Below are 22,851 nucleotides of genomic sequence, written 5' to 3'. Positions count from 1 at the left end.
CTTGCAAACGTATTTGATCGATTTCACCAATCTGCAATATTCAACATTGACATGAGTTTTGAATGTGAATTAGACAAAAGTGGCGAATATGGTACGATCCATGTGTTGTCAACTTCGATGTGTTGTTAACGTCGATATTCACGCCTCTAAATGCTAAATGTTCTGCCATTGGCGTCTGGTGAGCGACGCCGATACAGTGAATATCCATCATTTCCCATTTCCGTTTCCGAAAGAAAAGCACATGAGTAGTGTTTCGTGCATTTATTGTCAGACATACAAACCAAAGTGGGATTGTAAGGTTCCCAAAGTCCATGAACCATATTGGTTTTCACCACTTCGTATAATTCTGGATCTATCTCTGAATCAGAAATATCCGCTGAAATGATTTCATCAATTTGATTTGGTGTAATCACCATCCGCATCCAAAGAAGAATGTGTGCGTGCGGCACACGACACGCGACACGCAACAGAATACATTCAGCATCTAACAGCACCATATATACCATAGGTTGCTTCAAAATAAAGACCGTCAAACATCGCAGCTATTGTTTAAAAAGTCGTGCTGTGATATCGTTACGATCCGATCGCTAGCTGATTGACCGCGATTCATAATTCCGTACGTATGTCATCGCATTTTGGGAGTACTTCTTGCCTTTCTTTGGGCTGCCATACGTTGATGGCAAAAAGAACGCCGACCAATATTAGCGCCACCTCTTCGTGGCTTCGTAACAAATTTCAATCTGTAATTGATCACATCGTCTCAAACATACATAAAGTTTTCACTGAATAATTTTCAATAATTTTTCCTTTGGATAGCCGGAATAAAAAAGCAAGCGACCGCAATTGAACGATTCAAATAATTTACAAATCAAAATATTGAAAAACAAAACAAACAAAAATTGAAAAAAATGGGTATGAAAAATGTTACTTTTTGGAATTGTCCAATTTTCCGACATCTCCTCATGAAAAGTATAAGGTATTTGTTTCTAAACCTTTCCCGATCCACAACAAACAACCTTTAAAAATTTCATCAACCGTTCTCTTAGTGTTACTAACAAACAAACATTCATTTTTGTATATATATGTACATATGTATGTATGTATGTAACGTTTGTATAGGGAAAAGAAAAAGACTGTTTTTAGGGGTTTTCCGGAAATTATTCGAATTTTTCTCGCCGTAAAAACCATCTTTCCAATTACCCAAATTGGTCCAGGCGTTATTGAGTTATGAGCGTACATACATACATTTTGGCGATTCATTTTTATTTATATACATAAACATATATACATGTGTAGATACATAGATATAGATAAAAAAAAAACCCCCCTCCACAGAAGTCATGAAAATAGGCATAAGTTACCAGACTACTACCTTAAACAAAAGTGGTCAAATGAAAGTATAAATTTTGAAAAAAATACAAAAAGTTTGTTTTAAAATAAATTTAGTAATTAGTATTGCCTTCTTTATTCTGAATTAATGCATGCAGACGTTTTGGCATGCTTCGAACTCAATTTCATCTTTTTCGTTGGAATAATGTCAACGCTTCGTCTCTAAAAAAAATTATTCCAAGTTTGTACGGCTGCTTTTTGATATTTTGGAATCAAAAATTAACCACAAATGCTAAATTGGATTAAAAATCCGGTTACTGAGCTGGCCAGGTCAGTTTTTCTTCAAACCTTCTTCAAAAAAGCGAGTAGTCAGTCGAGATGTGCGTTGGGGCTCGTTATCTTATTGGAAGAGAAACGACTCCGAGTACACTTTTTCTGTATTTATTTTCAAATTTTCGCTAAGAATGTCAACATATGAAGCAACCGTCATTCGTCTATCGATTTTATATACACTACCTACACCAAATTTTGAGAAACAGACCCAAACCATGAGAGAACATCCTCCACGCTTCACTGATGATTGTATGTACTGTAGTTTGAAGCGATCAGAAGGTTTACAAGCTTCACTTACGTGTTTTTTTAACTTCTTAGCTCGAATTTGAATTCATCGGACCAAATTACTTTATCTTAAAATGTGGTTGGCACATTAAATATTGTTTTGCAAACTCGAGTCCCTTTTTTCCTACTCGAAATTGAAAACATAGGTCGTTTTTTTTCGACATAGTTTTTAAAACCAGATGTTCGAAGTTTCCTTTAAATTGTACTAATGGAAACATCCAAACCAAAACTTTTGATCAACTCCCGCGATAAAATTTCAAGGTTTTCAGCAGCTTTTTTCGTACAAGTCGCTCAGCGTGTATAGAAATTTTGGACTTTGGACCTCCACCGTATTGAGTCTTGCAAAATCTTCCTCCTCTTGGAGCTCGACTGGCAGTAGCTTAAGCGCAAGCTTGGGCTACAGGTCACACCAAAGACTAAAACATGGTACCACGGGAAGCAGCCACCCCTGAAGTTCGCTTCAGTCTGCTCATTGGGTTTTGGTCCTTTGGGGAGATTCGTGGTGGCTGTATATTTAAACCTCAATAATGCAGTAAGGGCAATAGTCCAATGTGGAGTCGCACTGCAGCGTTAGTATATTTTGGGTGCCGGACCCAGAGTACGGCAGAGGTTTTAGATGGGCCTGAACCCGACCAAGGTGGCTAACGGGTGTAAATATTGTTTCCTTTGGTTTTCACCCGAACCGATTGGAACCAAAGTGTATGTGTGTGGGGCGGCACTCATACCTTGGTTTCTTCCAGAGTGTAGTGTTGTGCATGCACTTACACTTTGGGGCGCTGATCAACGCATTAATTTGATCTATGTGCTACTAGCAATAGATAGCACCGTGGATTTGAGCCTTCGCAGGCAGATACCCACGTAAAACACATTGACAGTTGCCTCTCCGATCGCAATGGAATATTTTTCATATATTTTTTGATACGTTTCACCCCTCTTCCCATATTCTACAATTAAGATCCGATTCTATTAAATTTTTTAGTATTTTTTACTAAGAACAGAAAAAAGAATTTTCACCATAACAGAAATTCCCTTAATAAATACAAATGTATTAAATCTGTAGTAAAATTCAGCTTTACCTTGAAGGAAATGAACCAAAACTGAAATTATACTTTCATTTGACGCGCACTCATAGGCTCACCAGCGAAGACTAATCACTCTCGATGGAGTAAATATTTTTTGCGTCTAAACAATAAGTAAAAATATTACTCCAACTGTTTACTTACATAACATCTACATAAAAAGTTTTATGAATTTATTCTTAAGCGAAAATGTAGGAAGTAAATGAATAAATTTGAGGTTAACAGTATATATTACATTTATACTTTCATTTGATGCCTAGTGTATATAAAAATCGCAATGATCCATCTTTGATGAATGCAATTTATATTTGCAGTTATCTAAATAAATAAGTTGTAAATTTAAAATACCATTTCCAAATTCAAGTAAATTCTTCAAAGAGGAACTTTAGAAAAGAGAAAAAGTTCTTGGTATAAGATCATATTTATTTAAAGTAGCAAAATAACAAATTCCGAAAATTAACCTCAAACTTATACCATACCCTCCACCTTTGGAGTGCTGCCACTTGAGCAACTCTCTTGAACACTTCACTTATTTCATTAAAATTTTTACACTTATTACCGAAAATATGCAAAGACCCTCACAACATTGACATTCACACCCTCCTCGGTTACACATACAAATAACGAAATGAAATATACAGTTACTAAAAAGCGACCAAACACACACGAATAGATGAGTAACACAGCTTCCCCGACAATGTTAGTAAATATATGTCTGTATGCAGGGATATAAACACGACACTATGAAATCACTTAAAGCCACGCTTCCACAGCCGCAAATCGTCGACATCGTTCGTTTCGATGGCATTCTGGAAAACATTGCGCACACAACGCACAAACAAGTAATTCGCCACCGGGAGGCAAAAGGTGAAGAGCGTGTGCAGATCCAATTTGGTGGCGCCAACCAATACCTCCACCAGCCAAGCCATCAGTTCAAAGCTCAACACAAACATATTGATGGTAAGCCAAGGCGTCATGTGACCTGGCGAAACCTGTCCGGGCGAAAAGAAATGGAAAAGAAAAAGTGATGAATGTGAAAACTGTGAAAAATAGCAAAAATAGCAAAAACCAACATAACTCAAAGCAAGTAAGGAGGCGCTAAGTTCGGACAGAGCCGAAGTTTTCCGTTTTTAGTTTAGATAACCTACACTTTAGCTGATATACGAGTACGTATCTTTCAATCAAACTAACTCATATGAGTACACGGGGCTAGGGCGGTTTATGTATCAATTTCACCCGTTGTCGGCAACAAATCACAGTATGTCCAAGAAAAAATTGAATATACAAATTTTATGTGGTAGAAAGTCACAAGAGTAATAAAAATCATTAAGTTAGGTATGTTGGGGCTATGGAAAATATTAAGTTATCCGCCTGTAGCACCAAACCTTGTTATTGATAGCACAAGGTACTGACTCAATTTGTTTGTGATTTTCCACGAATTTGCCGAAATCTAGGGTATAAAGTCTGTATGTTGAGCAAATGTTCACATATTCAGTATCTGCGAGCTTGAGAAGGAATAAAATGTTGGGAACCATATTTCAAAAGAGATAGCAACCTGTAAATACTGTTAGTGTTGGGGTCTATCTACACGAATTTAAGATAGTGTTATACTTGAAGTAAGCAGGAAATCTGGTCTGATTTAGTCCGTTTTCAAAGTATGGTATGCCATGCCACTTCTATCAAATTTGGCTGAAATGGAACTCGCAGCTGCTGAGTTATGAGAATCTACTAGAAAGTGTGCGCTATGGAACTCTCGGCCCGCATCATATGTAAGCCTTCAGTATTATCTGTACCGTTAAATTCAATTACACTGATAAAACAAAAGTATTATCCTCTGTGCAACATGTTGCAACTGTATAGATATTCTTAATAGTGCTTTGCAAGTTGTAAGTTTGGTGTATGTGAAGCGAACTTAACGCGGTTATAATGGTGTGAGTTGCGACTATAAATGCAGAAAACCGGAAAGGCCACCAACTTGGGTCTACTGTGCCAAAATAGTGGACAAATTGCAAAAACTTAGGTTTTTTTTGCATCACCTTAACACAGAGATAGACGGGTCAGCGGAGATTTCAAATTTCCACCAACAGTTTTTCAGGAGTAAGCATAAAGAATGAAAGAAGAACTTTTTCCAAATCCCTCACACACAACTAACTTTGACATTTCTGATTTTTTCGCTAAGTTATGGTAAGATGATAGTCATTGATTAGTTGGAGATACTGGCGAAGTGGCATGCTGTTGGCGAAGAGGTGTTGCACGAGAGTTGCTTTTGGGTATTCATTTAGATATGTTTACTTATATTTATACGTATATATGTGTGTATGTGCTTCTGTATAGCACTATTCGGGCACATTAATCATGTTGAACGTCCGAAGCGATTCGCGTCACTGCATGCAACATGCAACGCTCTAGTGACGGCATTAAACAGGAAGCTGACACATTTTTCTGGCAACCGCCACAGTTATGCTAACTGTGTGTGGCGTAGTTAGCTGCTGGCATTCTGGCGATTCTGATTGCAATTGCTGACAAATTTGCATTCCGATCTGCAAGTCAAATGACATTTGACAAGTTGAAATGTCAAATAAATGAATATTCATATCGCGGCCAAAGTAAGTCATGTGTACATGTGTGGAGATGAGCTTCAATATTTGCGTTCGTATATATGTATACCTTATGTACATATGTACTTATATACCGAGATATGGACGTGGTCGCTGGTCATGATAATAGTTTGGTTAAAATCCAGTTAATTTTTGAAGCCAAACAAGGGGCATTTCAAGGCCAGTGTACTCTGATAGAAAGAGGATTTAAAATTCTCATAACTTTTTGTACTTTCTAGTGAAGATACACATGGCTGCTTGAAATTATTTTTATATTTATTAAAGTGTAGGTTTATGATCGCAGAAATTATTCGAAATATGTGTTAGCACTATGGCTTTACCGTTTTTTTCAATCATATGGGGGCATAACGTAGCTATTTCCTAGTGGAAATTTTGGAAAAGATTCTGTGGAATCATATAAACCGAATTAAACTTAGACTTGTTTCATCTGCTCAGCTATATTAATTACAAAATTAGAATCGGAAGTCGTGAATAGATTGAAAGATTGGTAACTTGGTATGGGTTTTGGACTTTTGATTTAGCATGCAACAAGATGATACGCCATACCATGACAAACTAGTTGATATATCATCAGACGCCTTAACATTGTCAAGACTGTTTTCAGATGGGGCTGCACCGTTTGTACTTTTGCCGAATCTTTCATTAACACTTCAGATCATTGACGATCAAACGAATATCGAGACTTTGTGCTTTTCTCGTAGATCTTACTTTTTGAGATTCAATGGCAAATCATTTCTAGCAGACCAAGCAACCAAATTATTTAAGTCTGTTTGAAGAATACGATTTAAAACAGCTTTACGTCGGCATATAATAAAATATTTGAGAATTCGGGTCAAGTTGACTACCTTGTGGAACACCTGAAGAGACATTAATTGAATCTGAAAGAGTATCCTCAAATATCCCTCGTTGTGTTCTATTATAAAACTTGATTGAAAACCTAGAAGATTTTATGTACGAGAGTCGAGAGATTTCCTTTATCGAAAGTTTTGCTAAAGTCGGTGTATATAACATCCGTGTGCTTGTGTTTCCTAAATCCCAATAATGCATGGTTTACGAATTCAAGAAAATTTGCTGGAGTAGATTTCTCTTTATGAAATTCATGGTGAGAAGAAGAAATTAGGGGAGACATCGAGTAATATGGTAGCTTCAAAATGTTTAGGTATAACTGATAGTTTTGCAATACTTCTCTATTTTTCAATGTACGGCCTTTATACAAAGGGATAATAAATTACTGTTTCCATAATGAAGGAAATATAGCTTCTTTAGGAGAGGAATTAAAAATTCATGTCAAAGGCAAGAAGATCTGTTTGGCACAATTTTTCAGGAAGCGAGAGGGTACCATATTTGGACTGTAATTAAAAGATGGTTTTAACTTATTTAAATTAAGTAAGACGTCTTCTTCAGAATTGATTAGAGCATTAATTGAAGTATTCGGACAGAGCACGTGCTGATAGGAAAACATTTTAGTAGAATTAGTAGAGTAGTTTGATTTTAAAATTTCTGTAAACATATTAGAAATAATGTGATTGTCAGATGACATGACTGATTTGACTTTATACTTTATAAATGGAATGAATATTTATGTATGTTTTAAAAAGAAACCACTATATGGATCACCTCTCTAAGTAAAGAATTACCACACACCAAAACTGATGAGAATTTTTCGGTGTTGACTGACAAATGGTCAAAATAAATGTCACTAAGTAAAATTACATAAGAACTCTCATCTACAAGGCTATTGGAAGTAACTGGTGTGCTACCATAGTAGATTCCTCAAGTAATTGGCCTTATCAATTATGAACTTAACTATTTCATCCTGATCCTATTATATTTTTATAACCTCCTGTACTTGCCATAATATGGATGTCTCATAATTGAACTCGATCCCTTATTATACACCGAATAATTTAGGTTTAGGAGTGAATAAAAATCTTAGCATCGTTACCCATTCGTTATTAAAACCTCGTATTAGCCCAGGTCATGAACACAGAGAGGATGTCTTTATTCGTACTTTGTAACAGTGGAAAAGAGAATAAATTAGAACTTCTCCTTCGAAAAAAGATTTGAGTTGAAGTGGAGATGTATGTAAATTGTTTCATACTTAATGAAAAAGAGATTATTCAAAGTGCTCTGAACCGATCTACCATACTTAATATATTATATAAAAGGGAAAGTTTCAAAATAAATTGTTATCGGAACTGTATGACTTATGATTGCAATATGAGTTTATTTGGTCTTTCGCGAACTGACCAACTATTAATGATACTCAGAAAAATCTCTTCCGCTGCTGTTGTTTTGAACACCACCGAATTATTCTGTTTCGAGAAGGCCACACCGCAGTTAACTTCATATCAACTTTTAATTTCAATATTTTTGAAAAGGATATATGTTACATACCCAAATACTCACATTAATAACTGCATACCAAAGCAGCAACCAAGCATTGAGCATCACCAAAGACCCAACCAGGCGACATTTTCGCAACACCGAATAGGGTATGACATAGTATTTACGAGAGCGCCACATAGAGACACGTTTGCGTCCACCCCAGTAAAGGCTGGTAAACTCACTGAGACTATAAAACTAACGAGTGATTAAATTTCATTTATATCTCGACGTTCTCTCTTTCTTCTACATCCTCTTACCGAGCCAAGCGTGCTGATCGCCAGCACCACCCAATAGATAACGGGAAACCACTCAGCTTGGCACAGCGAACTCTCCAGTAAAAAGTTTTTGATCGCTCTCCAACGAGTGCCTGGACAAAAATGCCAAATTGAGTAGACGTCGCAGTCGTCCACGGCAAGATCGAATTTGTGCCGCAGAAATCTGCAAAGCTTTTTGTCGAAATGTGTAAATTTGTACATTGAGCTTTCAAAAGTCTATCTGCAAAACTAAGAACTATTGAAAATTGTTACACGGGCTTTTCTGCTTTTTCAAAGATTTCACAATTTTTTGTTTAAACTGGACAAAATACGAATATTAATGGATTAACAATGACTTGATTAGATTTTGCCTATATTTTTCTTGTAATTATGCACTAATTATTGACGTTATATAAAAAATTTGGAAGAAAATTAAAGCGTTTCTCTTTTTTCAAATCTAAAAACTTTATGGCTGACGTTTTCGTGTCGTCGAAAAGTTGATAAATATACGAAAAAGTAGAAAACTTAAAATATAAACAACATTTGTACTAAATAATGTTGCCAGACCGAGCATTGTGATGTGTTTCATCCTTTAAGTAGCAATAACTAAATATCTTTCGAATCGGTAAATAGACGGAAATGATAAGGAATTCTTCACTATCAAAATCAATAAATGGAAAATGAGTGTGATTAGACATTCAAGAAGGGCTTAGGCTTTCCGAACTATTATTTTTGTATGTTTGGATGCCTTAAAACTCGATTGAATTGCGTTGAAAATGGCTGTAGTATAAGCACATACTTTTGAGTTTTGGAAAAGTCACAAAAAGGAGAATCATTGATTGATGCGTTGTGTGGGATGTGGCGGCGTCTTGTTGAAACCAAATGTCGCCGAGATCACGAGCTTCAATTTCAGGCATCAAATAGCCGGTTATCATGGCGGTTACGTTCTCACCGGCATCATTTTTGAAAAAATATAGACCGATAATTCTATCAACCCACAAACCACACAAAATCGTTGTTTTTTCTGGATGAAATGGCAGCTCTGGAATCTCTTCAGGTTGATTTTCGTCCCAATTTTACTTGTTTACACACCCATTGAGACAGAAATGGGCCTCATCGCCAAACTAAATTTGGCTCGGTAAAGTCGGATCTACTTAGAACTTTTCAAGAGCTCTTAGAGCTCGATTTCGCTTGGGAAGATCGAGTGGTTTCAGTTCTTGGACAAGATATATTTTGTACGCTACCAATTTCTCGACGTAAAATGTGCCAAGTCGTTCCTTACGTCAGTCCGAGATGCTGCGAACGGCACCGAATCGACTCTCCAAGGTCGCTAAGGAAATAAAGTACTTCATAGCTCACCAAACACAGAAATTTGCGTGAATCTGAATTATAACATAAAAATCTGGGCGGCTGAAGAAAGGTCGATTCGGATTTTGTTGCACTCATAATAAGGCCTCAAGAAAATAACATATGTAAGCATAATCTGTAGCAGGCATATAGAAAATTAAACTCAGATTAATTGTATTAAATATAAATCCGAAATTTCAAATAAAGGTAATATAAAAAATATTTTTTAAACCCATATTTATGTAAAGATTCCATCAAGCAAAATATATTTTTAAGAACTGATTAAAATTTGAGTTAATCGGGGAGACAATTGACAACAACATTAACAAATTTTAAACGAAAGAGTGCCGAACGATTTACGTGAGACAAAAAGGGAGAGACCGGCTAATTTAGACGATGGGCGAACGGATGAACACAAATACTTCCGGAGAGCAAAACATTTTTGTTACCATATTAGTGAAACTTTTTTATACCCTTTCCAATACTTCAATTAAACCGTTACCGTATCAACATGACTAGATAGCCATAAGCACATTTCAGATTCATTAAAAGCCTCTCAGAGTCTCTCACCTTGAATAAGTGTTGGTGTTACATTCGCTATTGGTTGGCGCGGCTGTTGAACTGTAGACGATGACAAGAGTTGAAAAGTGTATTTGAAAAAATCTCACGTGCAATAACATCAAAATGCCATTCATTTTCTCGCGTTTAACTTCCACTTTCATTCCGCACCCATTTGCTGAATGGCCATTAGCTCGCCAATGTGCACCTTTATTTGCTTGAACATACATGTTTCTGTGCACGTATGAATGTGCGTGTGTGGGCCCACAGGGAGCGAATACTCATTTCAGCGCTCGCGCACGCACACATACGCATACACACAGGCGCTTAGCTAGCTTTTGAACAAGCCACAATGGCCCCCCAAGGCCACGAAGTGGGCGGCTTGGCTACAGTTAATGTCAATAACGGCACATTAAACTCTTTAATTACAGCAAAAGTCCATTAGAAACGAACAGTGCGATACTAGTAGCGGTCGTAAAGGTAACGGGTAAAATGAAGGGTAAAATATGTGGCAGAGTAAGTGAGTAATCATACGAGTATAAGTGTGCAGTACTGGGTCGATTTAAGTACGCAGTCGCAGGTATACGAAAGTAGGTTATACAAAAGGTAACTGTAATTGCGACCCTTTGCCTTCCTCAATTTAAGCTTTTTCAAGATTTTGTTTGCACAAACTTTAATAGTGTCTTAGGTCATTTTTGCTATATTGACCCCAAAGCAAGAACTTGAGTATGGTATATGGTGTCTTTTTAGACATGCGTTTTAAAACAAATTTAAACGCAATTTAATGTAATGTTATGGCTAAGAATTTCGCCTTATTATAAATTCTATGGTTTACCATTTTATTTTAAAAGTTCGGGCAAGTGACCTCCGTACCTGGCTCGAATAAACTCAAGTGGGAGGCTCAATTTTCGTTAATTTTTTCAAAAATTAGTGCCAGATGTCAGAAATAACGCGCCGAATTTTCTTTTCTAAGCCACCAATCGTCTCGGGCATATCTACGCATCATATTACCACGCAAAAAATAGTACAGCCTTGATAATTATTGGAGCCACGACGCGAGATACGAGAACCAAAGGGTATCTACTTTGTTTCCAGTGATAATCGGAACCAGTGACTATTTCGCTTTGGGTCTATTCATTCCAATCCTTGTACAAGGATCTTCCACAAAATCTTCCATATAGTGAATAGGCCCTGCTGCAATTGTTGCGCACGATGTTCATTATAAACTAGAGTAAATTTTGTGCGAAATGGAACCATGGCTACTCGAACTACGGATTCTGCTGGGCCATTATGTTGACCGAAATTTTGACACAGAGCGCTATGCGTTCATGGAATGGCATATCCAACTGAGACTAAATCAATTAATATCTGCTAAAAATACTAAAACCGATATTATATAAAATATTCCCTCATTCAAACTTACAGCTCCAAAATCTAACTTAATATAAACAGCCATTCCAATGAAGGTAAATAACCAATTGTTCCATATTAAAAAGAAACAAGTAAGGAAGGGCTAAGTTCGGGTGTCACCGAACATTTTATACTCTCGCATGATAAAGTGATAATCGAGATTTCATTATACGTCATTTACATATTTTTCAAATACCGTATTTGTGAAAAGTTTTATTCCGCTATCATCATTGGTTCCTAATATATATATGTATTATACAGAGAAGGCATCAGATGGAATTCAAAATAGCGTTATATTGGAAGAAGGCGCGGTTGTGAACCGATTTCACCCATATTTCGTACATGTATTAGGGTGTTAAGGAAATATTATATACCGAATTTCATTGAAATCGGTCTAGTAGTTCCTGAGATATGATTTTTGGTCCATAAGTGGGCGAGGCCATGCCCATTTTCAATTTTTAAAAAAAGCCTGGGTGCAGCTTCCTTTTGCCATTTCTTCCGCAAAATTTAGTTTGTCTGACGTTTTTTGTTAGTCGGTTAACGCACTTTTAGTGATTTTCAACATAACCTTTGTATTGGAGGTGGGCGTGGTTATTATCCGATTTCTTCCATTTTTGAATTGTATATGGAAATGCCTGAAGAAAAGGACTCTATAGAGTTTGGTTGACATAGCTATAGTAGTGGGCCACGCCCACTTTTCCAAAAAAATTACGTCCAAATATGCCCTCCTTAATGCGATCCTTTGTGCCAAATTCCACTTTAATATCTTTATTTATGGCTTAGTTATGACACTTTATAGATTTTCGGTTTTCGCCATTTTGTGGGCGTGGCAGTGGGCCGATTTTGGCCATCTTCGAACTTAACCTTCTTATGGAGCCAAGGAATACGTGTACCAAGTTTCATCATGATATCTCAATGTTTACTCAAGCTCAGCTTGCACGGACGGACGGACGGTCAGACGGACGGACGGACAGACAGACATCCGGATTTCGCCTCTACTCGTCACCCTGATCACTTTGGAATATATAACCCTATATCTGACTCTTTTAGTTTTAGGACCTACAAACAACCGATATGTGAACATAACTATAATACTCTCCTTAGCAACATTGTTGCGAGAGTACAAAAAGTAAAGAAGGGTTAAGTTCGGGTGTATCTGCATATTTTATACTCTTGCAACTTGCAAGAATCAAAGTCTTAAGATGTAAAACGTCAAGCAAAAGATCGGAATGTACGCAATTTTGTGTATACCTATACTCAATACATATAACTCATACAGACCGACGTATTCGACATAAGGTTTGTTAGGAAACCGAAAATCATTATCTATTTAGTATATGGTATAACTAACTATAATTCTCGTACTCAGCTGTGAATTTGGTGCTCTGGCGAATTTATTTAATTTATATTTAAAACTTTATTGTGAAAATTTTTGTATTAAGTGATCTTTTAAGATAAGTATCAGTGTTATATTGTGCTAGTGAATTAATTGATTTTACTTTAATTCTGTTCTGGCTAATTTTAATTTATTATGCCGAGTCATTTTCAATTTGTTTTTGTTGCTACATTTTAAATAGTGCAATTGTTAGTGTTAATTTATATTGCTTACTTAAGTTTTCTCTTGTTTTTATTCATTTCCATCTTTGTCCACAGCTGATCGCGAGTTTCATACTTTTCGTGTGTTAAGTGCATCTCAAACTGTTCGCTACATTGGTTGTTATCTTTGCAACTTGCATTAATTTGTTATAAATATTTTTGTCATCGCGCTTTTTACTTTTCTTAACATTTTTTATATTTTTGTTTAATACTGTTATTGTTCATTATGACTTGTAACTTTCCGAAACTTGTTGGCTTTGTGATGGGCTTCTGGACTGACAGGTAGGATTTTGGATTCCATTCTTGCAGTAAAGATTGTTTAAAAGTTTTTAGGCGCGCAATGGTTTCAAGGAGATTGGTCGAGAGCTTGAAACCCTTACATTGAAAAATTAATCATTATGAAACGCTGTTTCAATACTCAAAACTTAAACGAAAACATGAAGATACCACTGTATCTTCTTTAAAAAGAATGCCCCCACCCACTATTGACCACATAAATCTTGCATCCCCTCGTCCTCAAGGAGAGAATGCTCAGGACACGATCCGCCTCCAAATACCTCCAAGTCAGCTAATAAAAACTTAGTGGTAATACCGCGGAAAAAAGCAATTTTTATCTCGAGACTTGCTGCGGATATAAACAGTTACATCTCGTCGAAATTAAAAACGGTAGATACAGACATCCGTAAATTTAATTTCAAATACAACAGGGATATTTCCTCGTTTAAGTTCGACGTATCCGCTGATTTTCAATTGATACTTGACAACTCATTCTGGCCATCTGGGGTCTTTGTGCGCGAATTCGAGCACAAACGTGATAAGCCCCCTGTAGTTATCACTAAAATGCCAAGAAATCCCGTTGATACAAAAACTAATTAACAATAATTCGCTAATTATTTATTATTAAAATGTTAGAGGGCTTAATACAAAAATTACTGATTTGTATCTAAGTAACTTTAAAATCATTGCTTTCACAGAAACTTGGCTAAAGCCCCACATTTTTGATAACGAAATATTCAACAGCGAATTCGAAATCTTTAGATATGACCGGCTGAACAGAAAAGGAGGTGGCGTCTTGTTTGCTGTTCATTCTTCAATTCCATCTGAAGAAGTCGATGTTCCGTATGCAGACTTCATTGAATTTAAGGCATTCGTATTTGCGCCTCCGCCTCACTCTGACATATCTGTATATATGCAGCATGCTTCATTAATAAGTAATGTTTTCTCAATGGTTAATGATACTGATTCCATGATTGTTTTGGGAGATTTCAACTTACCGTGCGTATCATGGAAATCTATTGATTATCACACCATCCCTATTAGTACTCGTTCATGTTTTAACGAGTTCTTAGATGAAATGTCGGAGCTGGGTCTTAACCAAATTAATTTAATTTCAAACGAATTTGGCAAACTCTTTGATCTAGTTTACGTCGACAACGCTTCAATGTTCTCTGTTGTCTCCGATGTGATCCTTTAGTTCGGCCAGTGGACACGTATCATCCTGCTTTGGAAATTAACATCGAAATCATAGCCAACTTTGCTTATAATAATACACAAGACCTTTGTTTTCGGTTCAACTTTGCGAAAGCTAATTTTAAGAAGATTAATTACGAACTTTCTAAAATAACTTGGCCAGATTACAGTGGCAATATTGAATTTTGTGCTTCCCACTTTAATGAAACTATTGTAAACTTATTTGAAAAATATGTTCCGAAGTGTGTTGTTACTCAAAAAATTAGTTCTAATTTATGGTTTTCGAAAGAATTATGTAAATTAAAAAATAGAAAATCTCGTGCTTTTAAACTTTTTAAAAAAACTGGTTTAGTTGCTAACTATTCAAAATATTCTAAATTGCGTCGACAATTTGCTGAACTTAACAAAATATGTTATAGTAATTATATAAAATAACTGTTATCACGCCACATACTACAAAAATGGCCCCAGGGTTTCATTTAGGTATCTCACTATCAATAACCAATAGAGCAAGCCCAAAAATCTTGGTTTAAATGGGCGCTTGGTCAAATTTTCTCTCAATTGTATTTATTTTAGGCAAAAAGATATACTGTTATGAATAAAACATGTTTTGTGATTTTTTTTGAGATAACTCACGTCGAACCTCGAAGGAAAGTATTTTCAACCCATTTTTGACATCCAGACATACTATTATAAGAGAAGGAATATCCCTTAATCCCAATTAATCTCACACATTGACCGACATTTTCGATTAAAAGTCAACTATAGGTATCAGGGTCTAAAAATTCGGTATCTAGGGTCTTGAACAGTTTGTATTGGACTTAAACAGTTTTTGGTCATAAGCCATACTTAAAAGGGATTATTGAGCGAAATTTTATCCCATTATACTAATTATTTCTTGATTTGTGTATTGAAAAGTGAAAGAATCAAATCGAATTAGAAATTGTATTACTCGTATAAGGAAGTAGGCGCCCCTTTTCACACTGTGACATAAAAATATGAGAAGCAATTTGGTCGGGTCCCGAGCTTTGGGCTTTCATCAAAACGTAGACGTTACCACGCCGATTGTTCAGTTTTCACACCGGGGCCCATAACGCCTTCTCACACCATTTCGAAGGTAAAATTTTATGTTTTTGGGGTAATTCGTTAGTGATTTATTACGTTTTTAGTAGTTCTGAATAGTACCGTTATATGGAAAATGAGCAGGATCATTCTCCGATTTCGTCCATTTTCATTCAGTTGGTAGAAGTTTTTCGGTATTTGTACTTAGCAATTTGGTTGTTGTAGTTTTATCAGTTCAGTTGCATTAAATTTATTAGAGATGATCCGTGCTCACGTTAAAACGTGGTTTACGCGATTTAAAAATGTAGAATTAATATTTGGATAATTTAATCTTAATCTTTAGGTAAAAGTAAGGTCTGCAAGTGTTGTTACTTTAAGCCTAAGTCCCCAATACACTTCTGCCAACGTTTTTTCTAATCCTCGAAACAATTACTAAAGTCACATTTAACCTCTCCAATTGACTCAAAATGGTTTCCCCATAGCCAGAAGTCAGACGGAGCTAAATGAGGCAACTACGCTGGTTGGGAACGAAATTGGTTAAAAATTTGGCGAAAAGCTCGCGAAGAATCAGTGCACTATGCGACGGTGTATTACGATGTACAAAAACAATGAGTTGTCGGCTCGTAATGCCGGTCTCTTTTTTCGAATTCCTTCAAGCAAACGACGCATAACACTCAAATAGTATTTCTTATTGACAATTTGGCCTTTCGGAAGGAATTCGGAGTGCACTACAACCTAATAGTTGAAGAAAACTGTCAAAATATCCTTAATTTTTGACCAGCTTTGGTTTTTCCGGCTTCGGCTCACCTTTGCCACCATATTCGGCCAATTGATTGTCTCTTTTCGGGTCGTAGCATTGATCTATGACTCATCGATTTTTTCATAATAATTTAGTTATTTTGGAACCAATCGTGCTTTTACATTTCTTAAGCCCAAATCATGATAAGATCTCCGACTATTAGTCGTCAATTATCAAGCACCACTGCCTATAACATTTAATGCATGTTGATCATTAGTTGATGTTCATTGCCGTTTTGGACGTGGTTCGTCGTCATCGCTTTCTCGACCCCCTTGAATAATTTATACCAATCAAAAACACTTTTTCGCGACACACGATTTTCACCGAAGGCCCTTTTCAATATTTCGAATGTTGTGGCACCAGAAACTTGATTCCGTACACAAAATTTCATGGAACTTCTTTGATGAATAATTTCACTCATCGCTGAAATCGCTGAATGCACTTTATGTACTTCCGAAAGACAAGTGTATACTAAAAAAAATATTTCGGTGAGTTTCTCACGAAATACGAAATTTAAATAAAGTCTTAATTTTTTTTGCAACAGTATTTTTAACGTGGAATTCTATCGAATCAAACATTTTACTTCACCAAACAAACACAAGACGGAGGAGGCTGTTTTTCTTAGTTATAAAATTTTCTAGAAAGTCTGTTGCCACGGCAACTTATGGAGTACATCCAGGGTTTTCATTTACTACTCCGTAGCAGCAAAATTTCTAGAATGCTTCGGGAGTAGCTTTTCAAACGCTGAGTACATCGTTCATATCATCTAAGCGGTAAACTTTTGGTTTAATGGATAAAGAAATATGAGAAGAGGCCAAAGAAGCTTTTCAAGCTCCAGAAATTTTTATTATTTGGTATTGTTTCACTCCGCAGCCAATATTGGCAAAACGACAAGGTTGCAGTCAATGGTGATCGTTAGATGCAAATGGTTATTGACTTTCCTTAATAGGTCAAAATTTTGTTATCGAACTGAAATATGATTTAACTCCTTAGACTCGTTTTTCTGGGGTGCTATGATATATACTACAACTGATCTTGGTTTAGGTAAGAGGGAGGAGTCGGGGGTAAGGTTTTCAAACTTTTTTAAATGTATTTTGTTTTATTTTTATATCCTGGACAATATATATTAAGTTCCTTGAAGGAAATTTTGTAGACCCTATACAAATATACTACAGTGAAGGTCTAATTTGAAGATTGGGGAGAAAGTTTATTTCGCAGAAATGGTGAGGCGGTGATTTTTGAAGTTACTAACTGAAAATTGAGCAGAGGTAAAAGTAGCACTAACTGCCGGTTCTACGACATGGAGCCTGAAACACCGGAACACCTGCTGATCGACTGCACAGCAGTCTGCAGACGCAGGATTAAGGCCCTCGGATCCATGTTTCCGGACAGGGATTGCATCGACTCACTAGCACCCGGTAGAATATTGGAATTCATCGATGTGCTGGAGCTAAGTGAGTCCCTGTGATTTAGGAGAGGGCACAATAGACCAAAGGTCGCGGTGCATTCCTCATAAATAAATCTAATCTAATCTAATCTAAGAGGTAAAAGTAACAATTTAAAGAATGCGCTAAATTTAAGCTTAAATTTTCACTCTTGCGAAGGCGAATTTTGCGCTACTCCGAGCATTCAAATAAATTTAACACTTTTAAACAAAAAATGCATTTTATATATGTAAGCTTACGCTGCAATTTATAAAAGCTTAGTAGTCACACGAGTGCTCAGCTTATAGTAGCCACTGGCTGTCATCTTTGCTTACTTATGCAAATGAAATTTTATAAAATATACAGTTACTCGTTGCTCATTTGGATGAAGTGCTTCACACCTACTATACATCTATACATATATACAAACACATACATAAGTGTACGCAATATGTTATGCCGAAATGAGATAGTTAGTTTGCTTGGCAGTAAGTTGGTCTTTAACTCCCACATTGGGCCAACAAACCAACGGTAAGCCATCTACAGTCACTATAAAACATTTATGCGAGTATAAAGTATATACAAATGTACATACATATGTGCATGTGCATGTGTGCATTTGTGAATGTGGATGCACTAATTTGACACTTTATGCTTAATTTAAAGCCTCACCTGTGTGAGTGGGAACTATGTTCTCATTATAAATTAACAGAAGGACGAAATGTAAATACTGTTAATGTGTTAAGAATCATGCCAACTTTAATTCGCCATCTCTGGTGAATTTGTTAGAAACTATTACATATGGTACAATTATTTTTCATAAAGTTTGCCAAAAGATGGCGTAACTTGAATATTATTCCATTGTTCCAATATTCTGAATATGCATTGGAAAGCTACTCTCCTTGTGCGTAGTTTTCAGAGTACGTTGATTGCCTTTTATAATTCGGGACTTGCCAACTCTAGTGTTCCAATCTGAAAATTCACAATTTTGTCCTAAATTTTGACATTTTAGATGATGTGCCTACTCAGAACATTTTGGCATACGCGCAACGACTAGGGAGAATATCATACATTCAATATTACTTGAACATTTGACTGTAAAAAAATAGTTCGCATTGGATGGCACATTATTTGTCAATCGCTCAAGAAAAGACTCGCGTCGATTGGCCGAGAGGAATACTAGCAAAATACGATAACGGTGCTTCGAAATACATCTATGACAGTGTGATAGGTGATGAATCGAGGATTTATTTGCTTTAGCCCGAAATTAAACAACAGTCTACTACCGAATCCAAGAAAGTTAATCGCGCACGAAGCACTTCCAAGCAAATGGTTGCCTGTTTTTTAGAAAACCGGGACATGCCGCCACCACTGGAACAACGCAGAACAGTAAATTCTGAGTGATATGCAACTATTTTTTGTTAGTTGTCTTGCACGAAATCAGGAAAAACAACTACCGAAAACGGATCTCTCTTCACCACGACCATGCGAGCTCTCATACATCGACTGAAACAACAGCATTTTTCAGCATTCAAAACATCGATTTGATGAGTAATGCACCGTAATTTCATGACTTGACACCAAATGACTTCTTTTTAAGTTCAAACGTAAAAAAATAAACTAAGAGGTCAAAGTTTTTCGATACCTGTGCAGGCGGTTGCTGCGTTCAAAAGGCATGTTTTGGAGGCACCTCAATCAGAGTGGCAAAAGTGTATAGATTTTAATGGAGAATATTTTGAACAACAATAAAGCAATTTTCGATGATTAAAATTTGTTTTTGCTCTCGAGTCCTGAAGAAAGGCAACCTACATAAAATATATCATTGAATTGGAACGTTAACAACAATAATTTTTATTCCCGTTTAAAACAGTCGGACATATTAAAAAGCAAGAACTTTGGGTGTCGTTTGAATTATAGAAAAGAGACGTTGAGGGACGATTTTGCTTGTTACAAATGCTGCTTAAACGCCACAAAGAAGTCAATTTAATAGAAAACAAATATGGAGAACTAAAAATCTCCTCTATTTTTAGTAACTTCGATCCCATGGAAATTATAAAAAAGATTTATGAGACCTAAACTCTATTAGATTCAATTGTTTTTTCTGAACCGTTAAACCTACCTGAGCTACCTGAGCTGGCTAATATTGCCAATCACTATACTATAAATAACCAAGATTTGTTAAGTGCTCCGGTAAACATAAGACCATTGAATGTTCAAACCCAGAGCAGCAGCAGGCTAAATGCTGTAACTGTGGTGAAGCGCATTCAGCCAACTATCGAGGATGCTAAAGATTTGCAAAAAATATGAGCTGAAACTATTGGAAACAAAAAAGGTGACAATATAACTCGAAAGGACCTGTAGATTTTAGAACGAAAATATACAAGAAGCTCTGAACATTATTTCTGAAATATCAAAAAATATAATTTTTCTGATGTTTTAAAAGCGAATAATAATGATAATGTTTACAATAACTGCATTTTAGTACAGATCTTTCAGAAACTCAACAAGCAAGATGAATTCAACAATTCGAAAAAAATAAGGATGAAATCGAAATTATTTTGAAATCGGAAAATATTGATGTGAGTATGAATACGGATACACATTCTACGTTAAAAGCCGATTTTGCAATTCAAAACAATGGATCTTACCAGAAAATATATCCAATCCATCAAAAATCCAATTTGAAGAGCACAAAACTTAGTAAGCAAACATGCAGGTAGCTATAGATTCATAATGGGTGGAGATTTATAAGCAAAAAATGTGTGCTGGGTTTCAAGGATTACGACTTCAAAGGGGAGAGAACTTTATAAAGTATTACAAAAAACCCGAAGTTAGGCATTATAGACGCGCTTATGATAATAATGCCCACAAGATAGCCAAATAGTTCTAGATCTGATAGATTTTTTATTGTCGGCAAAATGTTCCGGAACTATCTGTCGATTAATCAGGGTTATGACCTTAACTCGGATCATTCTCCATTGAATGATGAAACCGTGATCTTTAAAGATGAAACAGAGACCTTATGGAGTAAAGATACAGACTGGCTATACTTCCGAAAGATCATGTAAAATTATGACAGTAAATGTGACTCTATATTAAATACAGACAAATGGAACCTGAAAATTTTCACTTCACAATAATTGAGAATGCAACATGTAGCTTGGAAAAATACACTAAATATAAGGAAAATTGTTGTAAACTCCCAAAGTACTAATTACATAAAGGAAAGAATTAAAATAAAGCGAAAGCTGCTACGCGAGTTACATAAAATTCGATGCCGAACTTATAAATGTATTTTAAATAAAGTTTCGAAAGAGCTTTATTAGAAAATTAAGAGGGTTAAAAATGAAAATTTCTCAAAATATCTTCAGTCCTTAATCAATGGAAGAAATCCTGATTACTCTTTTTGGAGAAGCTGTAAAAGTCTACGAACACCAAAAACTCAAGAATGTCCCAGTAAAACAAGGGCTGATACTTGGGCCAGTGGAAATCTAAAAAAAAACTGAATTATTTTCTGATTATTTAGCCAACACATCTGCTGAGTGAGCAAATGAAACACCTGATAAAAATTCCCCGCCTACGACCTGATTACTGACGATGTTCTGAACCACCATCCGATAAGTATTTTTATTGCCAACATTATGAACTCGTATTTTAATTTCAAATACATGATAACTTATTGGAAAGTTGCTAAAGCTATCATGATTCAAAAGTCGGCCCGTATTGCTACTACCAACAATTTCGAAACATTTGAGGTAATTCTCATAAAACGTCTGAGAAGCTATAATTCCAGCGCATCACTTTGGGTTTCAAGCTAACCATTACACGATTGATCAAATCCACAAAATTACACATACATACTGCTGTAATCAAATTGAAAGGTGAATTTATACTTCGCGTGTTTTTCGAATCGGTAATTTTTTTTCTGTAAATTGGCAGTATGTCGCGTCGTTTTGAGAGGCTCAAAAAGAGAATTCTTCGATTGTTACTATGTCTGAATTTATTGAACAAAGAAGTGCGATAATGCACCTTCTCACGCTTCCTTAGTTATTCGTGATCCTTTCGCCACATTTTCAACTAATATCGTGCCGCAACCACCGCATTCGCCTGATTTACCTTCGTGTGAAGCAAATTCACATGACCACTCCGAGGACACCGTTTTGGTTCAATTGAGGATAATAAAAGACGAATCTCAAAAGGCTCTGATGGCCATCACGAAGGAGGATTTTTCCAAGTGCTATGATGACAGGAAAATTCGTTGGCAGTGTGAGGGGATTACCTTCAATTTGATCACAGTAGTATGTACTGTGCCCAAAAAATAAGGTGACATTTTAATTTAAACTCCGCGCGTCCAAGGATTTGGAGAATTATTTTTTTTAGGTTGGTAGTACTGTCAGTCACATCTATGTCAAATTTCATGTCAAAATATTCATTAGTGTTTGAGATACGTGTCGTTTTGTGAGCTGCTAAAAGTGAGTTTTTCGTGTTTTGCGATGTCGAAATTTGTTGAGCAAAGAATTTGCATTAAATTTTGTTTACGGAATCAATTTCTGCTGCGGATACGTAGAGAATGGTGCGGAAAGCCTTTGGTGATGAGGCTATGTCTAAAAAAAATGTTTACAATTGGTATAGTGAGTTCCAACCCGGCCGTGAACGTGTCGAAGACGAAGAGCGTCCAGGGCGACCATCAAACTCAACCGACGAAGCTCACGTTCAACAAATCAAAGATTTGGTATTGAAAATCCATCGATTAACAATTAGAGACCTTGCTGATGAAGTTGGCATATCGAAAGGCTCAGCCAATACCATTTTGAAGGATGTTTTGGGCCTCAAGCGCGTCAAATCTCGACTGGTACCGAAAGCATTGAATTTTTTGAAAAAAGGCGTTGCGTTGAAGTG

At 36.2% G+C, this 22,851-nt stretch overlaps 2 protein-coding genes across 4 annotated transcripts in view; one reads left to right on the top strand and one right to left on the bottom strand.

Moving 5' to 3' along the window:
- LOC126762764 (uncharacterized) overlaps positions 1–22,851 on the top strand; it is a 165,683-nt gene that overhangs the window by 126,540 nt on the left and 16,292 nt on the right. The gene's annotated exons all lie outside the window — the stretch shown is intronic.
- On the bottom strand, positions 3,515–8,627 carry LOC126762765 (uncharacterized). The gene is made up of 3 exons (XM_050479791.1): positions 8,290–8,627; positions 8,054–8,227; positions 3,515–4,018 (listed from the first exon to the last, which is right to left on the bottom strand). The coding sequence occupies exons 1-3, from the start codon at positions 8,506–8,508 to the stop codon at positions 3,776–3,778; spliced, it is 636 nt and encodes a 211-aa protein (XP_050335748.1). The 5' UTR covers positions 8,509–8,627; the 3' UTR covers positions 3,515–3,775.

The sequence above is a fragment of the Bactrocera neohumeralis genome, chromosome 6 (genome assembly GCF_024586455.1).
Source record: "Bactrocera neohumeralis isolate Rockhampton chromosome 6, APGP_CSIRO_Bneo_wtdbg2-racon-allhic-juicebox.fasta_v2, whole genome shotgun sequence".
NCBI lineage: Eukaryota > Metazoa > Arthropoda > Insecta > Diptera > Tephritidae > Bactrocera > Bactrocera neohumeralis.
Note: the sequence above shows the minus strand (reverse complement) of the source record. Positions and strands in the feature narration are given on the sequence as shown.

Bases quoted from the DNA above. Each gene is read 5' to 3' on its own strand.
- LOC126762765 (XM_050479791.1), bottom strand. From the start codon at position 8,508: ATGTACAAATTTACACATTTCGACAAAAAGCTTTGCAGATTTCTGCGG. The intron at 8,228-8,289 runs GTAAGAGGATGT...ATCACTCGTTAG, and splicing joins CGATCAGCACGCTTGGCTCG to TTTTATAGTCTCAGTGAGTT. The intron at 4,019-8,053 runs GTGAGTATTTGG...TCGCCCGGACAG, and splicing joins TTTGGTATGCAGTTATTAAT to GTTTCGCCAGGTCACATGAC.